The sequence below is a fragment of the Onychostoma macrolepis genome, chromosome 15, assembly GCF_012432095.1.
Source record: "Onychostoma macrolepis isolate SWU-2019 chromosome 15, ASM1243209v1, whole genome shotgun sequence".
NCBI classification, from domain to species: domain Eukaryota; kingdom Metazoa; phylum Chordata; class Actinopteri; order Cypriniformes; family Cyprinidae; genus Onychostoma; species Onychostoma macrolepis.
The window spans coordinates 197,217-216,329 of record NC_081169.1 but is presented as its reverse complement, the minus strand read 5'-3'; the positions used below and the strand labels follow the sequence as shown (position 1 = coordinate 216,329).

Sequence of the window (19,113 nt, the reverse complement as noted above, 5' to 3'; positions counted from 1 at the left end):
GCTTCAATCTTTTTGCAGCTAAATATAGTCCATATCGTGTTTTGATTCAAGTGTACTGACCTACATTTGATTTATTCATCCAAAATGTGGCATACTCCGTGACATTCCGCATTGGGCTAGTTTTGAGTAGCAATTGGGGGTTTTGTTGTGAAAACCTGGCAACCCTGTGTGCTGATGTTTGACAGAATCAGATGGCAGACAGACAGGCTTCACCATCAGTTCCAGAGCTGTGTGTTGTCAGTGACACAAAACAGCTGCAGTCTCACACTTACACACACCAGAACATGGTCTCACATTTGTTTATTTTAATTCTAAATACAAGAAACCAAACGACCTGTCAAAATAAAAGTCCCAGCTCTGCACTGGAGTATTGGATGATTAATAAAAACAGAAGTTTCCTGTTTTTTAATTTTAAAAAAGTAACTGGTTATATAACTCTGCAGTGTAACCAAATGGATTGTTGAAGGTTTGTTTTGACCAACTACATAAATAAGCAAACTTACAAATAAATAAATTTAAAAAATGACATGAAATATTGTTTTGATTTGTAGTTATTTAACTATGTGTGAAAGGGTTGAAAATATGAGAGATACGAAACAGCAATTTACCTATATTTAAGGTTAGGTGGTCAGGTAGATCATAGTAACCTGTAATCACATTATGAGATTATTATGCATTATTGCAACGTCCTTTTTCCAAGATAACAGCTCTCAGTTTTGTCCTAATGCCTGATGAATTTGGAGAGATCAGAGACCATTCACAGCTCCATGTTGCTGCTTCTTCTCTTCAGTTCACTCATGTTCTACAGGGTTCAGGTCAGAGGACTGGAACGGCCAGCAGAAGCTTGGTTTTGTGCTCAGTGACCCATTTTTGTGTTGTTTTTGAGGTTTGTGTTTGGATTATTGTACGGCTGGAAGATCCAAACATGGCCCATTATAAGATTTCTAACAGAGTCAGTCACTTATTGATTTTTTATCTGTTGGTATTTGATAGAAACCATGATGCCATGCGTCTAAACAAGATGTCCAGGACCTCCAGCAGAAATATAGGCCCACAACATCAAAAATACAGCAGTATATTTCATTGTACACATGGGGTACTTTTTAAACCCATCTTGAGTGTTTGCTGCTAAAAAGCTCATTTTTTAGTTTCATCTGAGCATAGAAGCCAGTCCCATCTGAAGTTCCAGTCGTGTCTGATAACTGAATATGCTGGAGTTTGTGTTTGGATGAGCGAGGAGAGTTTTTCTTGAAACCCTCCCAAACAACATGTGCTGATGTAGCTGCTGTTTGACAATATGTTTTTAAGGTTTTCTGACCCCGAGACTCAACTATTTTCTGCAATTCTCCAGCTGTGGTCCTCAGAGAGTCTTTAGCCGCTCAAACTCTCCTTCTCACCGTGCATCAGAACGATATATACACACGTCCTCTTCCAGGCAGTTTCATAACATTTTATGTTGATTGGAAATTCTTAATTATTGCCCTGATGGTGTAAATGGGAATTTTCACTGCTCTAGCTCTTTTCTTAAAGCCACTTCACTAATTTGTGAAGCTCAATTATCTTTTGCTGCACATCAGAAATATATTCTTTGGTTTTTCTCATTGTGATGGGTGATGAAGGGAATTTGGGCTTTGTTTTCCCTCCTATTTATATTTATGGAAGCCATGGCTGGATAATGTCATGTTCATAATCACTCTGGAGTTCTCAAAATTGTGAATATGAATATACTTCAGAGATATTTTACTCATAAGAATTTCTAGGGGTGCCAATAATTGTGTCCAACATGTATTTGAGAAAAACATTTATTTCATAATGATATTTCCCCTCACTTTCAGTTGTTTTACTTTAATGAAAGGTTAGAATTTTTATTTTATTTTTTTTATAATGAAATATCAAAAGGATAAACGATGCAGATTTATTTTCACAGCCGCCTTTGCTCATATTTATCATGGGTGCCGATATTAGTGGAGGGCACTGTATGTGTGTTGATCAGTGTTTACATGTGAATAAAAGTTAAATATGTTAAGTTAAATCAAATGAATAAATAAATATGTTAATCATAAAAAGTGGTTGAGTCTTGTCAGGATTTACTATGCCCCCTCCCCTCCTAAGTCTGTTAGTGTGTCCCTTGACTAAAGTATGAAATGACACCATTATGACAGCATTTGTAAGCTCGCTGATCATTAGTAGAGCAGGCCTGAGAGAATACTGCAACATAAACACGCGGACGCATTTACATTCAGGCGCGTGGCGGGCAGCTATCGGGGTCCTGTCATTCCGACATCGCGTCGTGACGTCATCAGCGGGCGTCGGTCTAGGCGCAGACACATGTGCTGTGTTCATGTGATGATCACCAGAAGTTATTGATCTAATTGAATTGGTTATCGTCGATTCTCCAACACAGTGAGTATTGGTTTAGTGTTTCTATGTACTGACACGCACCTTACTAAACAGCGCTGAGGTAACGTTAGTACCGCGGTACAGTGATGTGTCAGACGGTAAAACCTGTATTTTACATGCTGGATTTCCTCATTCATCCTTATTAATAACGCTAGTCATGTAAAGCACAAGTCAGAAGATACAGGGTGCATCCAACCATGGTTTCATTATTTTAAACTTAATTTATGATTTCTTCTGGTAGACTTTTCTGGGAGTTTTTGGTTATTCAAAATATTCAAAATATAAGGTTTTGTTTACATAATATATGTTATGTATATTATGCAAAAATAATACTGTATAAATACACACACATACAGTATATTTTGAAAATATTTGCATGTGTATATTTATAATCACATTGTCTATATTATACATAAATATATTTAATATATAAAAGTAACATATTTTTCTTAAATATACCATGTGTGTGTGTGTGTGTGTGTGTGTGTGTGTGTGTGTATTTATATATATACATCATAAACAAACAGTACACACACACATGTATTATGCAAATAAACTTTTATTTTGGAAGCGATTAATCGTTTGACAGCACTATTAAAATGAGTTCAGTTGTTATCTTTGTTTTGTTGTTGTAGTCATGGAGTACATGCAAGCCCCGCCAACAAGCAGCCAAGGCAATATGTGAGTATTGTGATAGTGACAGCTTATAATCTCCATTATATTCTGAATTATCTCTGTTTGGATCGTTTCTGAATCCCTCGCTCGTTCTGCTTTTCTCTGGGCTTGCAGCCTTTGCTGTATGTGTGGCGTTGCCATTCCTCCAAACCCAGCCAACATGTGCGTCTCCTGCTTGAGGAATAAAGTGGACATCTCGGAAGGCATTCCCAAACAAGCCACCATCCATTTCTGCAGGCAGTGTGAACGGTACGGTCTGCTGGAGTCACTGAAGTCGACTTAACAGCTCGAGAAAATAAACTATGGCCGTGTCTACTGACGATGGAGAGTGGAGTTAGGGTTGGAGCACAACTGAGAAACATCACACGAGATTAACTCATAACTGATACATGTCTTACAAGGAGTATATAGTGGCAGAATTGGGGGGGGGGTGAACTATCCCTTTAAATCATAAAATGCAGTCGAAAGCATCAGAACACTCTTATTAACTATCTGTTGATGTTTATGTATGACAATAAATGGGCCTCATTCACTCAACATGATTCAAGCATCAAAACAGTACAAGTTTAATGCAGCTTTAATTTTTTTTCCGAATGTTTAATAAAAAAAATTCAAATAGGAACAAAATAAACAATCAGATAAAACAGAGCAATACAAACGCATTTAAACAAAAGCAAGGGTTTAGCTGCTTTTTAAACGTGTCCTTAGATCTTAAATCCAAAGGAAGAAAGTTCAACAGTTTGGGAGCAGCAACGTTAAGTTCTCCTGTGTGTATAAATGCTAATAATCCATGCAGTTATTAGTGAATGAGACCGATTATAATAAATAAATAAATAAATGGCAAACGCTTCTCCGGTTTGTCTGGAAGAATAGTTGAAAAAGAACATATATGTTTTAGTTCATTCAGAATATGATTAAATGTGTGCAGGAATATTGCACAGCTCTAAAGCATATCAGCATATTTTATTTAATTTTTTAAACTGAAACAAAGGATTAGGGCTCCAGACTGCGACCGTACTTTCGCAGTCGTAACTAACTGTAATCATGGTGTTGCGGGAGAGTTTTTATAGTCTTTTGAGAGAGAAATTCAAGCACTTTTCAATGACTTTCAAGCTTTCACACAACTATTTCCAGCACTTTAAAGCTCTAAATATTATCCAATTTAAATAGCATTTTTAATAGTATGACCAAAATATACTTTGTGGTAAACAAACACTTATGTAGAAAAAAATTACCACTATAACCAGTAGATGGCAGCAGAGGAGCACTTATTGGCTTATTAGTCATTCATTTCTACTTTTTGCTTTATATTTTGAAATTATAAAATATCAGATCATCAAGAAATCAAATTTTGTCAAAGTTTTGCGCTTTTTGTGTGTAAAAAAAAGTCACAAAGTACCTTGAAAAACACAAACTTCAATTTGTGACTGAATCGCACCTAAAGTGTTCCTTTTATAATCGCTGGCCATCGGTCAGTTACAAATAATACTGTTGTAGAATAGCCTATATTCATTTTCTATTTAAAATTTTTGCACACTACTGTTGTTAATAAAAGTAGATTTTGTATGCTTCCCAACTCAAGCTCAGTGCTTTACTGTCAAATGTGTATTACCAAGAAATAAACGTGTAATATTATTAGTAACTGCACTCATTAATGCAAACAATAGTCATTTTATGATTAAATTATCTTTATTTTTGGATTCAGAACATGAAGATGATAGTACAGATCCCACACCGAGCGAAAGATGTGTTTTCTTGTGTTTCTGTAGGTACCTGCAGCCTCCGGGCTCATGGGTCCAGTGCGCTCTGGAGTCCAGGGAGCTTCTGGCTCTGTGTCTTAAGAAACTCAAGGCCTCCATGGCAAAGGTTGGTAACTCACAGAACCACCAGCACATCGACGACAGCTGCAGCTGATGCTGAGTTCACAGTGTGTTTCTTTTATTACCATCAAGGTGAGACTTATCGATGCTGGCTTCTTATGGACGGAGCCCCACTCTAAAAGAATCAAGATGAAGCTGACCATCCAGAAAGAGGTACTGCCGCTGATTTCCAGACTCCAGATTTGCAGTCAGAGCTGTGTTTCAGTGAGACTGATGTGTCTGTAGGTCATGAATGGAGCCATTCTGCAGCAGGTGTTCGTGGTGGAGTTTGTCATTCAGCCTCAGATGTGTGAGGATTGCCATCGAGTGGAGGCCAAAGACTTCTGGAAAGCAGTCGTGCAAGTCAGACAGAAGGTACACGCGGGAGACACATGCCTAGAGCAGAGCTGCTGAAATATTTCATTTTAGGTCCCACTTTATTTTAAGTGGCTTTAACTGCTGTGCACTTACATTTAAATTAATAATTTGATACAATGCACTTATTGTGTACATACGTGTTTTTACAGTGTGCTTATATTTAAAAATAAATACCTGCATGTAATTACATCTGTAGTTAGTACCTTTATAATACACTGTTGACCCATCTCTTACACCTTAACCCACCCTTAAACCAACCCATCCCACCAAACCTGTCCCTAACCTTACCCACATCCCACTTTGATAGCAGCAAGTGTTTTGCAATACAATACGAACACAATAAGTACATTGTACTTATTTTTTTCATGTAAGTACATAAGTCCTAATCTTATGCTACGGGGCCGTTGAATGCTTGAATCTGATTGGCTGACGAACGTTTTAAGGTGTGCAATTATTTTCAGGGAAACGTACGACGAACGTAGTTCCAGGCAGCTCTTGACCGCATTACATGACCATATCACTTCACCAAAGTTATTTCAAAGGTGCTTACAGCCTAAAACAGCGAAAGAACCAAAACCCACAACGACACTGGCCAAACAAATAAATATAGCAAACAGTAGGATAAAAACGACAGATCATGTCCATGTTTTTGCCACAAAATTAAGTTTTATTATGCAAGGAAAGCACATTCCCTCACAGACAGTTTGCACACACCGTAACATACATGCTGATGTTGTTAGTGCTACTCTGATGATTTTATCAGTAGCATCAACTTAAAAACTACATGACTTCTCACAAGCGAGGCAACATTTATTTGTCATTTATTGTACCATTGACATTCTGCTAATTAGGTCTTAAAGTGACAGCAGCCTAATATGTCTTCTGCTAATAAGCATCAATGTATTTCATTTACAGTGTTTTGTTTTATATTTCATTTGATTGCTTTTAATTTCTATAGTATTTCTTACATGAATATTGTTTGATTTTGCATTTATTTGTTTTGTAGGTTTTCCTTTATTTATCTGTTTTCCATTATTTTTAATTCACTGCTTTATTCTTATTTACAACTGACTGTTTAGTTATCCTCAATAATTGCTTGAGAGCTATACTCATATCAGTTAATTAACTGTACTTATATTAGTAAGCCTAGTATTAGATTTTGCTGTGGTATCAACTCAGAAACACCTACTTCTGCTGAACCCCGTTGCTTTCAGACCGTATCATTCACATTTACTTTCTGTGTTTTATTGAAAGCATTACTGTTTCTCTGTGCCTTCAGCATTGTATTATTTACTTTTTCTTTCTTCAGACTGTCCACAAAAAGACATTTTACTACTTGGAGCAGCTGATTTTGAAGCACAAGCTGCATCAGAACACAGTGCGCATCAAAGAGATTCACGGTATATTTCCCATCATCCTCCTCCTCTGATGCTGTGTTATGAATTCTGGTTATAGCCATAGTCTGCACATCTATATTGTCCTTCCTTTTTAATATTAATGTCTGTGTGTCTTCAGAGGGCATTGATTTTTACTACGCCTCTAAGCAGCACGCTCAGAAGATGGTGGACTTCTTGCAGTGCACAGTTCCCTGCAGGTCTGAAAATCATATTCAATTAATGTGCAACGTGTGTTATGAAACAAAATGTTAATTTTGTTTGTGCACCTGTTCTGTTGGATTGAGATTGGAATAGAGACGTTTTCAGCATTCGCTCTTATGCAGGGCAGCATTAAGGGAGATGAGAGAGAGCTGATGGCTTGTATCTAATTAAGTCTCTGTTGTGATGTTCTGTTTTTATGTTGGGTCTATTAAACTAATAGTGAATGTTGTTTGTAAAGGTCGAAGACATCTCAGCGGTTGATCTCTCATGATATTCACTCCAATACCTACAACTACAAAAGCACCTTCTCAATGGAGATCGTTCCTGTGTGTAAGGTAAACATCATTTACTCGTTCTGAATAAACCTGCAATGATTTGCACAACATTTCTCATGTGCTTTCATGCTGGGTGAATGCTTTTCATTGACCTTTTTATTTTCTGGTTCTCTGTTGATGTGTGTAGTAGGGCTGTCAAAAAAAAAAAGTGAATTTCGAATATTTGGCGAATTTAAAATAAAAATCGTTGCATTCTAATGTTAGGTGTGCGTCGGCCAGCGTTATCAGCGGTGCACAAGATGTGATGACGATGAAGGTGTCGTTGCATTTTAATGTTTTTCATAGCTAATCCAGTTGAAGCCACTAGACGCGGCGCTGCTGCGTTGTTCATTCAAAATATTGCGGTAAAAGAGAACATCAATGCAGAGAAGATGCTGTTTACGTCAAAACTGATTAGAAAATCATGTAAAATTAATGTAAGTTCAACTTTTAAAAAACATGTCTCGAGACTTTATGGCGGTTTTTCCGCATCCCACTGCATCTCATGTGATTAAATGAGAAAAAAAAAAGGACTCTTTGTGATTGGTTTTCGGTCCTTTGTTTTAAACTATACATACATGCACGATGCTGTTTTGTTTCTAATTGTTTAAGCAACTTAATTAATTGTATACAGTGCCTTGCGAAAGTATTCATACCCCTTAATTTTTTTTTTTCACGTTAAACTGCTTGAAATTACTTTTTTTTTTCCTCCACATCAATCTAGACTCCATACACCATACTAACAAAGCAAAAACAGAATTGTCACAACTTCGTAAATTTATTTATTTAAAAAAAGTACATTGCGTAAGTATTCATACCTTAACTAAATATTTAGCTGAAGTACCTTTACAGTCTCAAGTCTTTTTGTTTGTTTGATGCGACAAGCTTTGCTCATCAGCATTTGGCAATTATCTGCCATTCCTCTCCTCATCTCTTCACCTCTCAAGCTCTGTCAGGCTGGATTGGGGCAGATGCACATTTTCAGGTTTCTCCAGAAATATTTGATTGGGTTCAAGCCCAGGCTGTGGCTGGGCCACTCAATGGACATTCACAGAGCTGTCTATAAGCCACTCTTGCTGTGTTTAGGGTCATTGTCCTGTTGGAAGGTGAACCCTCTGCCCAGTCTGAGGTTGTGAATGCTCTGGACTGGGTTTTCATTAAGGCTACCTCAATATTTTGGTGCATTGAGCTTTTCTTCTTCTCTGACGAGTCCCTCAGTCCCTGCCGCTGAAGAACAGCCCCACAGCATGAGGCTGCTACCAGCACACTTTACTGCTGGGATGGTACTCTGCAGGTGATGATCAGAGCTGGTTTCCTTCAAACATGATGCTTGGAATTCAGGTTAATCCGACCAGAGAATCTTGTTTCTCACAGTCTGAGGGTCCTTTAGGTGCTTTTTTGCAAATTGCAAGTGTGTTTTCATGTGTCTTCACTGAGGAGAGGATTGAGTCTGGCCACACTGCCATAAAGCCCAGATCGGTGGGGTGTTGCAGTGATGTTTGTCCTTCTGTAGGTTTCTCCTGTCTGCGTATATGATCATGGAGCTCGACTAGAGTGACTATCAGGTTGTTGATCACCACTCTAACCAAAGCCCTTCTCCATCAGTTGCTCAGTTTGGCCAGGAGGCCAGTTCTAGGAAGAGTCCTGGTTGTTTCAAACTTCTTCCATTAAGGGTAACAGAGACTACATGCTTCTGTGACTCTTCAATGAAGCAGAATTGTTTCTGAACTTTTCCTCAGATCTGTGGCTTGACGCAAACCTGTTTCTGAGCTCTACAGGCAGTTCTTTGGACTTCAGGGCTTGGTTTTTGCTCTGACATGCTTTATCAGCTGTTAGACCTTTTATTAAGACGTGTGCCTTTCCAAATCATACCCATTCAATTGAATTTGCCACAGCTTACACTCAAAGTGTAATAACATCTACAAGCAATATGAATGCTCCTGAGCTAAATTTAAACTGTCCCAGATAAGTTTGTGGATTATATTTAAGTACAAAATTCGTATATAGTTTTTCAGCCATTTTGACAGCCCTAGTATGTTGTACTGTCAAGAAGAACAGTATAATAATTAGAATTAAAAAGCAGGACGCCTTATTCAGTCCTGTATATTCAGCTCTGCTCACACACTCATGGATTGATTTCACATGTAATGCATAGCTTTAGAAAATAAAAATCCCATATGCCTTGTTTTTATCTCTCCCCGCTGTCTCGCAGGATAACGTGGTGTGTCTGTCTCCACGTCTCGCCCAGAGTCTGGGAAACATGGGTCAGGTGTGTGTCTGTATCCGGGTCACCAGCTCTATACACCTGATTGACCCCAACACCCTGCAGAGTGAGTTACTGCACACTTACACTAACTGAACTACTCAACCAGTCCCTCAAACCGTTCACCTGTCAGGGCTCCAGACGATTTGGTTCTCGCTCTCTGTTCTCCTCCATTTTGCTAATCTATTCCTTATTCCGTCCCACAATACATACCACTAGATATTATCGGAACAATATCGGAATCGGCCGATAAAGGCTTAAATTGTAAACATCGGCCGATTTGGCCGAAAATATGCCGATATGCCTTACTGATAAGACGGATATCCCACATGTGTGCAGAGTGTGATAGTGATAAGACAAGGCCTACTTCGAATAAAATGACAGTAAAATACACAAATGTGACCCTGGATGACAAAACCAGTCTTAAGTATAAATTTTTCGAAATTGAGATTTATACATCATCTGAAGCTGAATAAATAATCTTTGCATTGATGTATGGTTTGTTGGACAATATTTGACTGAGATGCAACTATTTGAAAATCTGGAATCTGAGGGTGCAAAAAAATCTAAATATTGAGAAAATCTCCTTTAAAGTTGTTCAAATGAAGTTCTTAGCAATGCATATTACTAATCAAAAATGAAGTTTTGATATATTTACAGTAGGAAATTTACAAATTATCTTCATGGAACATGATCTTTACTTAATATCCTAATGATTTTTGGCATAAAAGAAAAATCAATAATTTTGACCCATACAATGTATTGTTGGCTATTGCTACAAATATACCCCAGCGACTTAAGACTGGTTTTGTGCTCCAGGGTCACAAATATCATTAAGATACTTGTGTTTCTGAATAGGGTTGGGCAGATCGCCGATGGCTGATAGACATCACAATGTTGAGTCGGCATCGTGATCCCCCTGCAATCCGCCGCATCCCAATACCGTGTTCGGAAAGAAAATGACGTGTACTACAGAACCCCTAAAGGGAATAAATACGAGATAGGAGGGCAGTGCATATTTTAATACTTTCTCTCGCAGTTATATCATTGGGTAATTATACTGTAACGTTATATAACTGCCAGCATCAGGGAGACGCTTTTATGCCTGGCATTGAAACTGCTTTTGAATGCACGATCGCTTTTTAGTTTCACTTTCGAGATTCGCGATCGCACGTACTCTGTTTATACTGTGGAGCGGCAGTACTTACCACACATTTTACAAGATTAGACGTTTGTCAGTGGTGCTCACCATCATCCTCAGTCATCTCTCCTTACTCTGTTTATGTGGTAAGTGAAATCTTATGTACTGTAATGTAACAGGCAACAGTTAGCAATCGTTATTTGTTTTCCGTGCCTTTCTGAATACGGATTCATGCTTCGGACACACTTTCTGACTTTTCCCGACACAATGAGCATTTCGCTACCCAATGGTCATGTCTTAACTTTGCAAATTCTATTATTGCATTAGAATTGCATCCTTTAGTCTTTGACTTTTAGTCTGAGTTAAATCTCTTTTTGGGCTCATTTTATCTGTAAAAGAAAACCTGCCTAATAATTCTGCACACGCTATATATAGATGTATGTGTATATATATATAGATATAGATAGATAGATATAGATATAGATTTATTCAGTTATATGTAGTATATTTTTTTCAAATGGATTATGAAAACTTAAATATAAGGAGCTCTAAAATTATTTTTCATATGCATCTGCTTACATATGTGATCACTCGTATCTGCGGCTTCCTCATCTGTTTTTGATCGGCACTTTCAGACTCATTCAGGAGATTTGCAATAGCGCCCCGAGTGTATAACAGCGAGAACGCAGAAACCCGGAAAATTCCATGTTTGGCGGGGAAAGAGTTACTCTAAATGTTTGAAGGGTAGTGTGTGTATCGGCTGCAGCATGCATAGCAGATTTAGTCTGGCGAGACCAAATACATTGTATCCATTATCGTGCTTCTCCATTAACTTTTGCTGAAATGTTTTTAAAAAACTGCTGTCAATCATAATGCCCAGGTCTTTAGAGGATGGGGTAGCATAGTGTTTGATTTATTGTAGTGTGTTTTTGATTTCAGTTGCTGAGGTGGATGGGAACACATACTGGCGTCACCCGTTTAGCGGTCTGTGTGGCCCGCGTCAGCTGGAGGAGTTCATCGTCATGGACCTCGACATTATCAGAGATCAGAGGTTAGGAGCCGGCGCCGGTCTCAAATCCAATAAGGTAAAACTCCTACATACTCCAATAAACAACAAGTGATGAGTACTGTTCCTGCAGTGCACGATAAAGGTTAAATAGTTGATTAAATCATGATTGTTTTGTTACAAAATATCTCACAAATCAAAACAACGTCAACTGGCATGGTTTGTTTGCAGATTTAGCACAAACAACCCTGTGAAAGAAGACAAACTGTATTACACTTTCATTTGAGCAGAATATCTCAATAGAGACGGCTAAACTTTAACTTTGCTAGTGTTTACAGCTCATTTGTGATTTTTCCGAAATGTTTAGATGGTTGCCAGGTTGGGAAGATTAAGTAAACCATCTAGCAGAAAATTATCTATCTAAAAGAATAGCTCTAATTGGGGAACTTAAGCTCTTGACATCTGGCAACCGCAACTAGGGCTGTCAAAATGGCTGAAAAACTAAATTCGAATTTTGTACTTAAATATGATCAATATTCAAATTGTATTCAAATTTAAAAGGCATAATTTCAGTTAGGGGGGAAAAAGCTTTTGGCTTCTCTCCTGAGGCCACAAGAGGCGCATCGAGCAAAATATTACTTGTGCACATTTCTTCAAAGCAATAAAATAACAGACTATCTTTGAAAAAAGTGCATAATGTTTATAAACCATATATAATTAAGTCACTTAAACAAATAGAAACAAAACAGCATCATGCATGTATGTATAGTTTAATACAAAGGACTGAAAACCAATCACAAAGAGTACTTTCTTCATTTAATCACATGAGATGCAGTGGGATGAGGAAAAAAAACGCCATAAAGTCTCGAGACATGTTTTTTAAAAGTTGAACTTGCATTAATTTTACATGCTTTCTAAACATGCGGCTCTCTTGTGCGAGACGCGAGAGCAAAGCTGATAGACGTCCCTCTAGAAAATGCTATAAATATGCGAACGGCTTGGTTTCAGTTTTGACGTAAACAGCATCTTCTCTGCATTGATGTTCTCTTTTCTGCAATATTTTGAATGAACAACGCAGCAGCGCCGCGTCTACTGGCTTCAACTGGATTAGCTATGAAAAACACTAAAATGCAACCACACCTACATCATCTTGTGCACCACTGATATCGCTGCCCGACGCACACCTAACATTAGAATGCAACGTTTTTGCATTCGAATGTGGATTTTTATTTTAAATAATTTTTTTTTTTTGACAGCCCTAACCGCAACCATGAAAGCTTTTTAAAATTAAACGCTTTCAGGATAAATGAGCAGCAGGCAAATATTGCTATGCTATGACTGTGCTTAATATGTAAATCAAGAGAAGCAAAATTGTCATCACATTTAAAATATGATTTATCATGTAGTCTTAGTGTTCCTCGTGCTGTTTATTCAAAGTCTAGTTATTTTATTCTGGTTGTGGAAGCGAAACATGAGAAATGTTTTTGCACAATGTAATAGAAGTTTGGGGAAAAATCCTTTTTATTCTTTCTAGAGTGAAAGTGTTGTTTTTAACGCGTTAATGATGTTAATTTTGTTCCAACCCAAGCCTTAACAGATTTCACAGTCTTTAAATGATTAGTCAGCTAGACTTTGTTCATCATGACCCATAACCCAAACAGATGCATTTCATATGGATGCATCACCTTAAACGTTCCTTATCTGAGAGACGTTTCAATACATGGAGACACAGAAGAGCTTAGGCTCATCCGAACACAGAGCGATGTGCTTCAGTGTAACCGGAGCGCTTGGATTATCTCTGGATGGTCATCACATCAAAAGGAAATAGAACCCATTATAAACAATAATGCCATCTACACTGAATGCTCTAATCGGACAAATGGATTTGGTTCATCATCTGATTGTACTTTTGCAAATTTGTGCGTGTCTGTGTTTGCAGCACACGTTGGCTGAGGTTTGGGTTCAGAAGACGTCGGAGATGGACTCCGGTCATCAGTATCACTGCAGAACGTTCCTGGGTCACCTGCTGAACATCGGAGATCTGGTGCTGGGGTCAGTTCACACGCCTCACTTCAGTGACTTCATGCAGAAAACACAGAAATATGTTGATTCTAACATGCTTTTTTTTTTTTTTACCTCAGTTTTGATTTTGCCAATGCCAATATCAATGATGAGTTCCTCAATAAGATGAACCCTCACCATGTTCCTGATGTGGTAAGACTCGTTTCTACAACTCATATGCATGTAAATGATGTGCAGGGCCTGTGCAAAAACAGTGGCCTCAAAAAGTGTTTAGACGCTCAAACAATTCTGCATGCCGTTCGATTAGATGCAAAGGAACACTGCATGAGCTTTTGTCTAAACTCCCTTTCAGAGGCAGTTTTGCAGGGCTTTTTTTAATTAATTCTTTTGTTTTTAATATGTCCGCTACTGTTTAAAAGTTTGGGGTCAGAAATTATTACTTTGAAGCAGCAAGGGTGCATTTCATTGATCAGTGACAGTAAAGACATTTCAATTGTTACCAAAAAAATCTGTTTCAAATAAATGTTCTTTTGTATGCATCAAAATATTCTGAATAAAATGTAGAAGACTAAAGTTGTGATGCTGAAAATTCAGCTTGGCCATCACAGGGAAAAAAATGCAATGTTACAATAGAAAACACCTTGTTTACTTGAAATTGTAATACTATTTCAGAAGAGAAGAGACTTCTTTAAAAAACATTTAAAAAATCTTATCGACCCCAAACATTTTAATTATAGTGAGTCAGTTAATCTGTATAAACTGAAAAATATACAAAAAAACATCATACTTGATATGTGAACATAACATTTACATTATGGCAGAATTTGGCAGAACTACACTTTTATTGAAAGTGCATTTTAGGGCTGTCAAAATGGCTGAAAAACTGAATTTGAATTTTGAACTTAAATATTATCGATATTTCAATTTATATAAAAATTTAAAAGGCATAATTTCAGGAAAAAAAAACAAAACACTTGGCTTCTCTCCTGGGGCCACAAGAGGGCGCATCGAGCAAAATATTACTAATGACCGTTTCTTCAATGCAATAAAATAACACGACTATCTTTAAAAAAAGTGCATAATTTTTTAAATAATGTTTATAAACATATATAATTAAGTTGCTTAAACAATTAGAAAGAAAACAGCATCATGCATGTATGTATAGTTTAATACAAAGGACTGAAAACCAATCACAAAGAGTACTTTCTTCATTTAATCACATGAGATGCAGTGGGATGGAAAAACCACCATGAAGTCTCCATGTTTTTTTAAAAGTTGAACTTACATTAATTTTACATGCTTTCTAAACATGCGGCTCTCTTGTGCGAGACGCGAGAGCAACGGTGATGAACGTCCCTCTAGAAAATGCTATAAATATGCGTTCTGTGTGAACGGCTTGGTTTCAGTTTTGACGTAAACATAACATTACAGAACACAACAGACCTAACATTAGAATGCAATGGTTTTGCATTCGAAAGTGAATTTTATTTTAAATTCGACGAATATTCAAAATTCAAAACTGTATTGACAGCCCTACTGTATTCAAGATACAAATCAATTCTTGTTTTTTCTGGAAATCAAACCCATGACTGTGACATTGCTAGCTACAGGAATATGTTGAACTTTAATAATGATCTTAATAATAATAATAATAATAACATGTGCTGCTTCTGTTCAGGTGCTGATAAAGAAGAGCTATGACCGCATGAAGCGGGTGAAGAGCCGAGTGTGGAAGCTGCGGGAGCTGGACCGAGAGAGAGACGCCACAGACACGGATGATGAGAGGTGAGGAGATCTGAACACATGGGCAAGAGTGCTCACGTTTACCCCTCAAACTCCTATTATTATAATGCAAAAAAAAATTAATAAATCATAGCTGTATTTGTTACTTTCTACTACAACAGATAAAAATTGCAGTGAGGTGTATTTAATTGGAATTATTGAGAAAAATAACAATTTCAAAAGCATGTGAACTTGGACGCATTACAGTAATGACAATGAGACTTTTACAGTAATGATCATTTATGGGTTGTCATAAAAAGAATGGTCTAATGCAGGGGTACTTAACAGGCGGCCCGTCTGCATTAATTTTGTGGCCCGCGTCATGCTGAAGATTAACGTATTTTTATTACAATTTGCACTCAAAATATTAAGCAGTTTGATTTTTTTTTTTTTAATTAAATGTATACAATCACAGTAGGGCTGGACGATATGGCCAAAATTGATATCACGATATATTTCTTAATTTCGGTCGATATGATATAATTCCGATATCAATATGAACACTATTAAAAAAAGCCTCATTAAAACTGCCAAGAATGCCCACAACAGATGTCTGTACCAACAAACTAATGAAAAATTAATTTGCCAAGTCTATGAACTCCTCCTATAAAACTATATAATATACACAAATAAATTAATGTTCACCTTTTAATTATATTTAGCCTTCATACAAACATGAATTGTGAAATCACTGTCAAATAAACATCTCAGACTCACCTTATTAATGTCTTTAACTTCAAACTATAGGCTAACATACACTACCAGTCAAAGGCTTTTGAACAGTACGCTTTTAGTTTTTTAAAGAAATCTCTTCTGCTCACCAAGCCTGCATTTATTTGATCCAAAATACAGCAAAAACAGTAACATTTTGAAATATTTACCATTTAAAATAACTGTTTTCTATTTGAAAATATTTTAAAATGCAAGTTATTCCTGTGATTTCAAAACTGAATTTTTAGCATCATTTCTCCAGTCACATGATCCTTCAGAAATCATTCGTAATATTTAAGAGTAAAACACTCACCGCGCTTGTCTGAATAACTTCAGTAGCTTTAATAAGACGTGACAGACTTGAAGCTCTCTTTATGTTGCTTTGTTTTTCGTTTTATTACTGACTCTTGTCTTTATGAATATTAACCTAAAATGCCATGTAGCCTTAAATTATTATTAGCTCTAATATTTTAATCAAACACTTTAATTCACTTGTTCAATAGAATAGAATAAAGGAGTGCTGAAAGCAAATTAGTTTTCCTGTGGTATTGAAATGATCAAGAATCATCAAACTTCACTGGTATTGGAACAGATTTATGCACTTTTAGCAAAACAAACAACTTTAATAATAAGTGAAACGTCAATCAATCCTTTCTGATTTAGCTTGATGCAATTTTTTTCTTGTAGACAATACAACGAGTTCCTGGAGGACCTGGAGGAAGATGAGATGCTGAGGAAGAACGTCAACATCTTCAGAGGTAAAGAAACGCACCGCCACTGATAATGCATCTCTTGAATTAAAATTCTCACCGTACTCATACCAGAATCATGTTTCCCTGTACAGATGCTTCAAAGATCCCGGTGGAAAGTGACACGGATGACGACGGCGCTCCCAGGATCTCTCTGGCGGAGATGCTGGAGGATCTGAGCCTGAGTGACGCCACCGGTGGAGAAGGAGCTGATATGATGACTGATGAATGAACAACACCTCCGATCAGAGCACGAGGCAGACGTTTATAAAGGAGAAAACTAGCCAGACACACGTCATTCATTCTCATGCTCACTGCTCTCTCTTTCAGAGAATTGCATTTCCTGGTGCAGTGATGCAGTACTATAATAAATAAAATATTTAAAAGTTTGAAAAATAAGAGGGACGGTTGACCCAAAAATGAAAATGCTGTCATTTACTTATCCTCATATGATTAAAAACCTAATGACTTCTTTATTCTGCCGAACAGAAAATAAGATTGTTTAATGAACATCCATTTGGGTGAATTCAGTACAGTGGCAGTGAGTGACTTGGGTTGAATTTTGTAATTTTAGTGCAGACTTATGGATCATGCCTTCATTTGGAAGCGTAGTCTATTGGTCACCTTCTGGAACAAGAAGAGCATGGATCTCATCATATACAGACTCGCTAGTCTGCTTCAGAAGCTGACGCATTGGTTTCATACAGGATTGGGTCAAATCTGGACATAGTTTGGTCTCTGGTCTGCAGTTCTTCTGAAGGCATTCACTGGTCCAACAACAGTCCCAATGGTGTGGTTTTAAAGGTTTCTCTGCCTTTTCTGTGTGCAACAGTGTACAACACTTCTATAAAAATTGAAAAGATCAACTTTTGTTTTGACGTTCTCTTGATTTATCATTAGTCATCAACAATGGCTGCTGCACTTTTTATCCTCTCACGTCTCGTCAGTCTTTCTCTGAAACTTGTCTTGATCCAAAATTAGTTCAAAAAGCAGGCGAAGATATTTCATCCCTTCAACAGCTGTATTGAATGTAGTCAATTTTCATGCTCTCTATGTGAGTTTCATTGTCCATTTAGGAAATGTATTTTTCCCCACTAGCCAAATTTAAACTCCAGTAGTGATGTTAATGTTCAACCAAAATTAAAAACAAAAAAATAACACGTTTAAGTGATTCAGTGTACCAGAACTTGATTGGTTTAATGCCTTGTTTTAATACCATAACTCGTGTATGAAGGCTATGTCAACCTTCACTGTAAAAAATGACCATGATTTTAACGGTAAAAAACTGTGAAAAAGCTACGGTAAAAACCTGTTAATTGGTTAACGGTAAGTTCCCCTAATATATACGGTGAAAAACTGTAATAGACATTTCAGACAATTTTACAGTGAAAAAGAATGTAAAATTTACAGGGAAAAGCCGTAAATTGACGTTTCCAGAATTCCCTGCGTTGCATTTCACATTTTGTTTGAATTTGATGTTTCTTTGAAATAACTAGGTTTCTTCTTAGTTTTTTCTTATCAGTTGTGTTTATTAGGGTTGTATGTTACATCTAATGTTGTTAAATTAATGTTTATTGCATATTTCAGTTTAATGAGTCTCACCATGATGGTGTTTAGTGTTTGTGTGAGTGACACTGTGCACCTTCTATATATGTTATTGTTTAAAATCTGTTTGTGATGGGCTTTGCTTCATCATGTGATTTTCTCATCACCTTCTGCATTTGGTGGTTATCAGTGTATTTCAAAGGTACAAAACAGATTTCAGTACTTCAGTAGGTTGGTATATTAACATTATATCAGTTAATGAAATTACGGTATTTAACTGTAAATTTAAGTTCAAACTGTAAAACCTAAAATGTTGCTACCGTATATTTTACGGTGGAATTCCAGCAACCACAACTGCCAGTTTTTTACCGTAAATTTTTTTACAGTGTTGCCTATAACATTTAAAGGACAGGAACATAGTTGAAATAAGCAAAATAAAAGTAAATCTGTAATCTGTCTATTTTAGTGCCGATACACCAACACAACAAAATCACTAGAAAATGACATTTATTTAAAATTAAATTAAAAATTAATGAAGAATCAGTTGCAGAACCACATGTGAAACCATGTAATGCCTGCAGTTTAGTAGGTGATATTGTTTTGATGAACACACACACACACATATATATATATATATATATATATATATATACGTATAATTAGGGATGAG

General features: G+C 36.8%; 1 protein-coding gene across 2 annotated transcripts; it reads left to right on the top strand.

Annotated features, from left to right (window-relative positions):
- Window positions 1–2,245: 2,245 nt before the first annotated feature.
- On the top strand, window positions 2,246–17,764 carry nmd3 (NMD3 ribosome export adaptor). 2 transcript variants are annotated; one of them, XM_058745527.1, is made up of 16 exons: window positions 2,246–2,403; window positions 3,036–3,081; window positions 3,190–3,324; window positions 4,845–4,941; window positions 5,028–5,108; window positions 5,181–5,309; window positions 6,622–6,712; window positions 6,828–6,906; window positions 7,149–7,245; window positions 9,437–9,554; window positions 11,568–11,713; window positions 13,574–13,686; window positions 13,776–13,848; window positions 15,335–15,441; window positions 16,837–16,907; window positions 16,994–17,764. In XM_058745527.1, the coding sequence occupies exons 2-16, from the start codon at window positions 3,038–3,040 to the stop codon at window positions 17,128–17,130; spliced, it is 1,518 nt and encodes a 505-aa protein (XP_058601510.1). In that variant the 5' UTR covers window positions 2,246–2,403; window positions 3,036–3,037; the 3' UTR covers window positions 17,131–17,764. The 2 variants fall into 2 exon arrangements, with proteins under 2 accessions (XP_058601510.1, XP_058601512.1); XM_058745529.1 differs by having other exon boundaries at window positions 2,252–2,403; window positions 3,010–3,081.
- The last annotated feature ends 1,349 nt before the right edge of the window (window positions 17,765–19,113 follow it).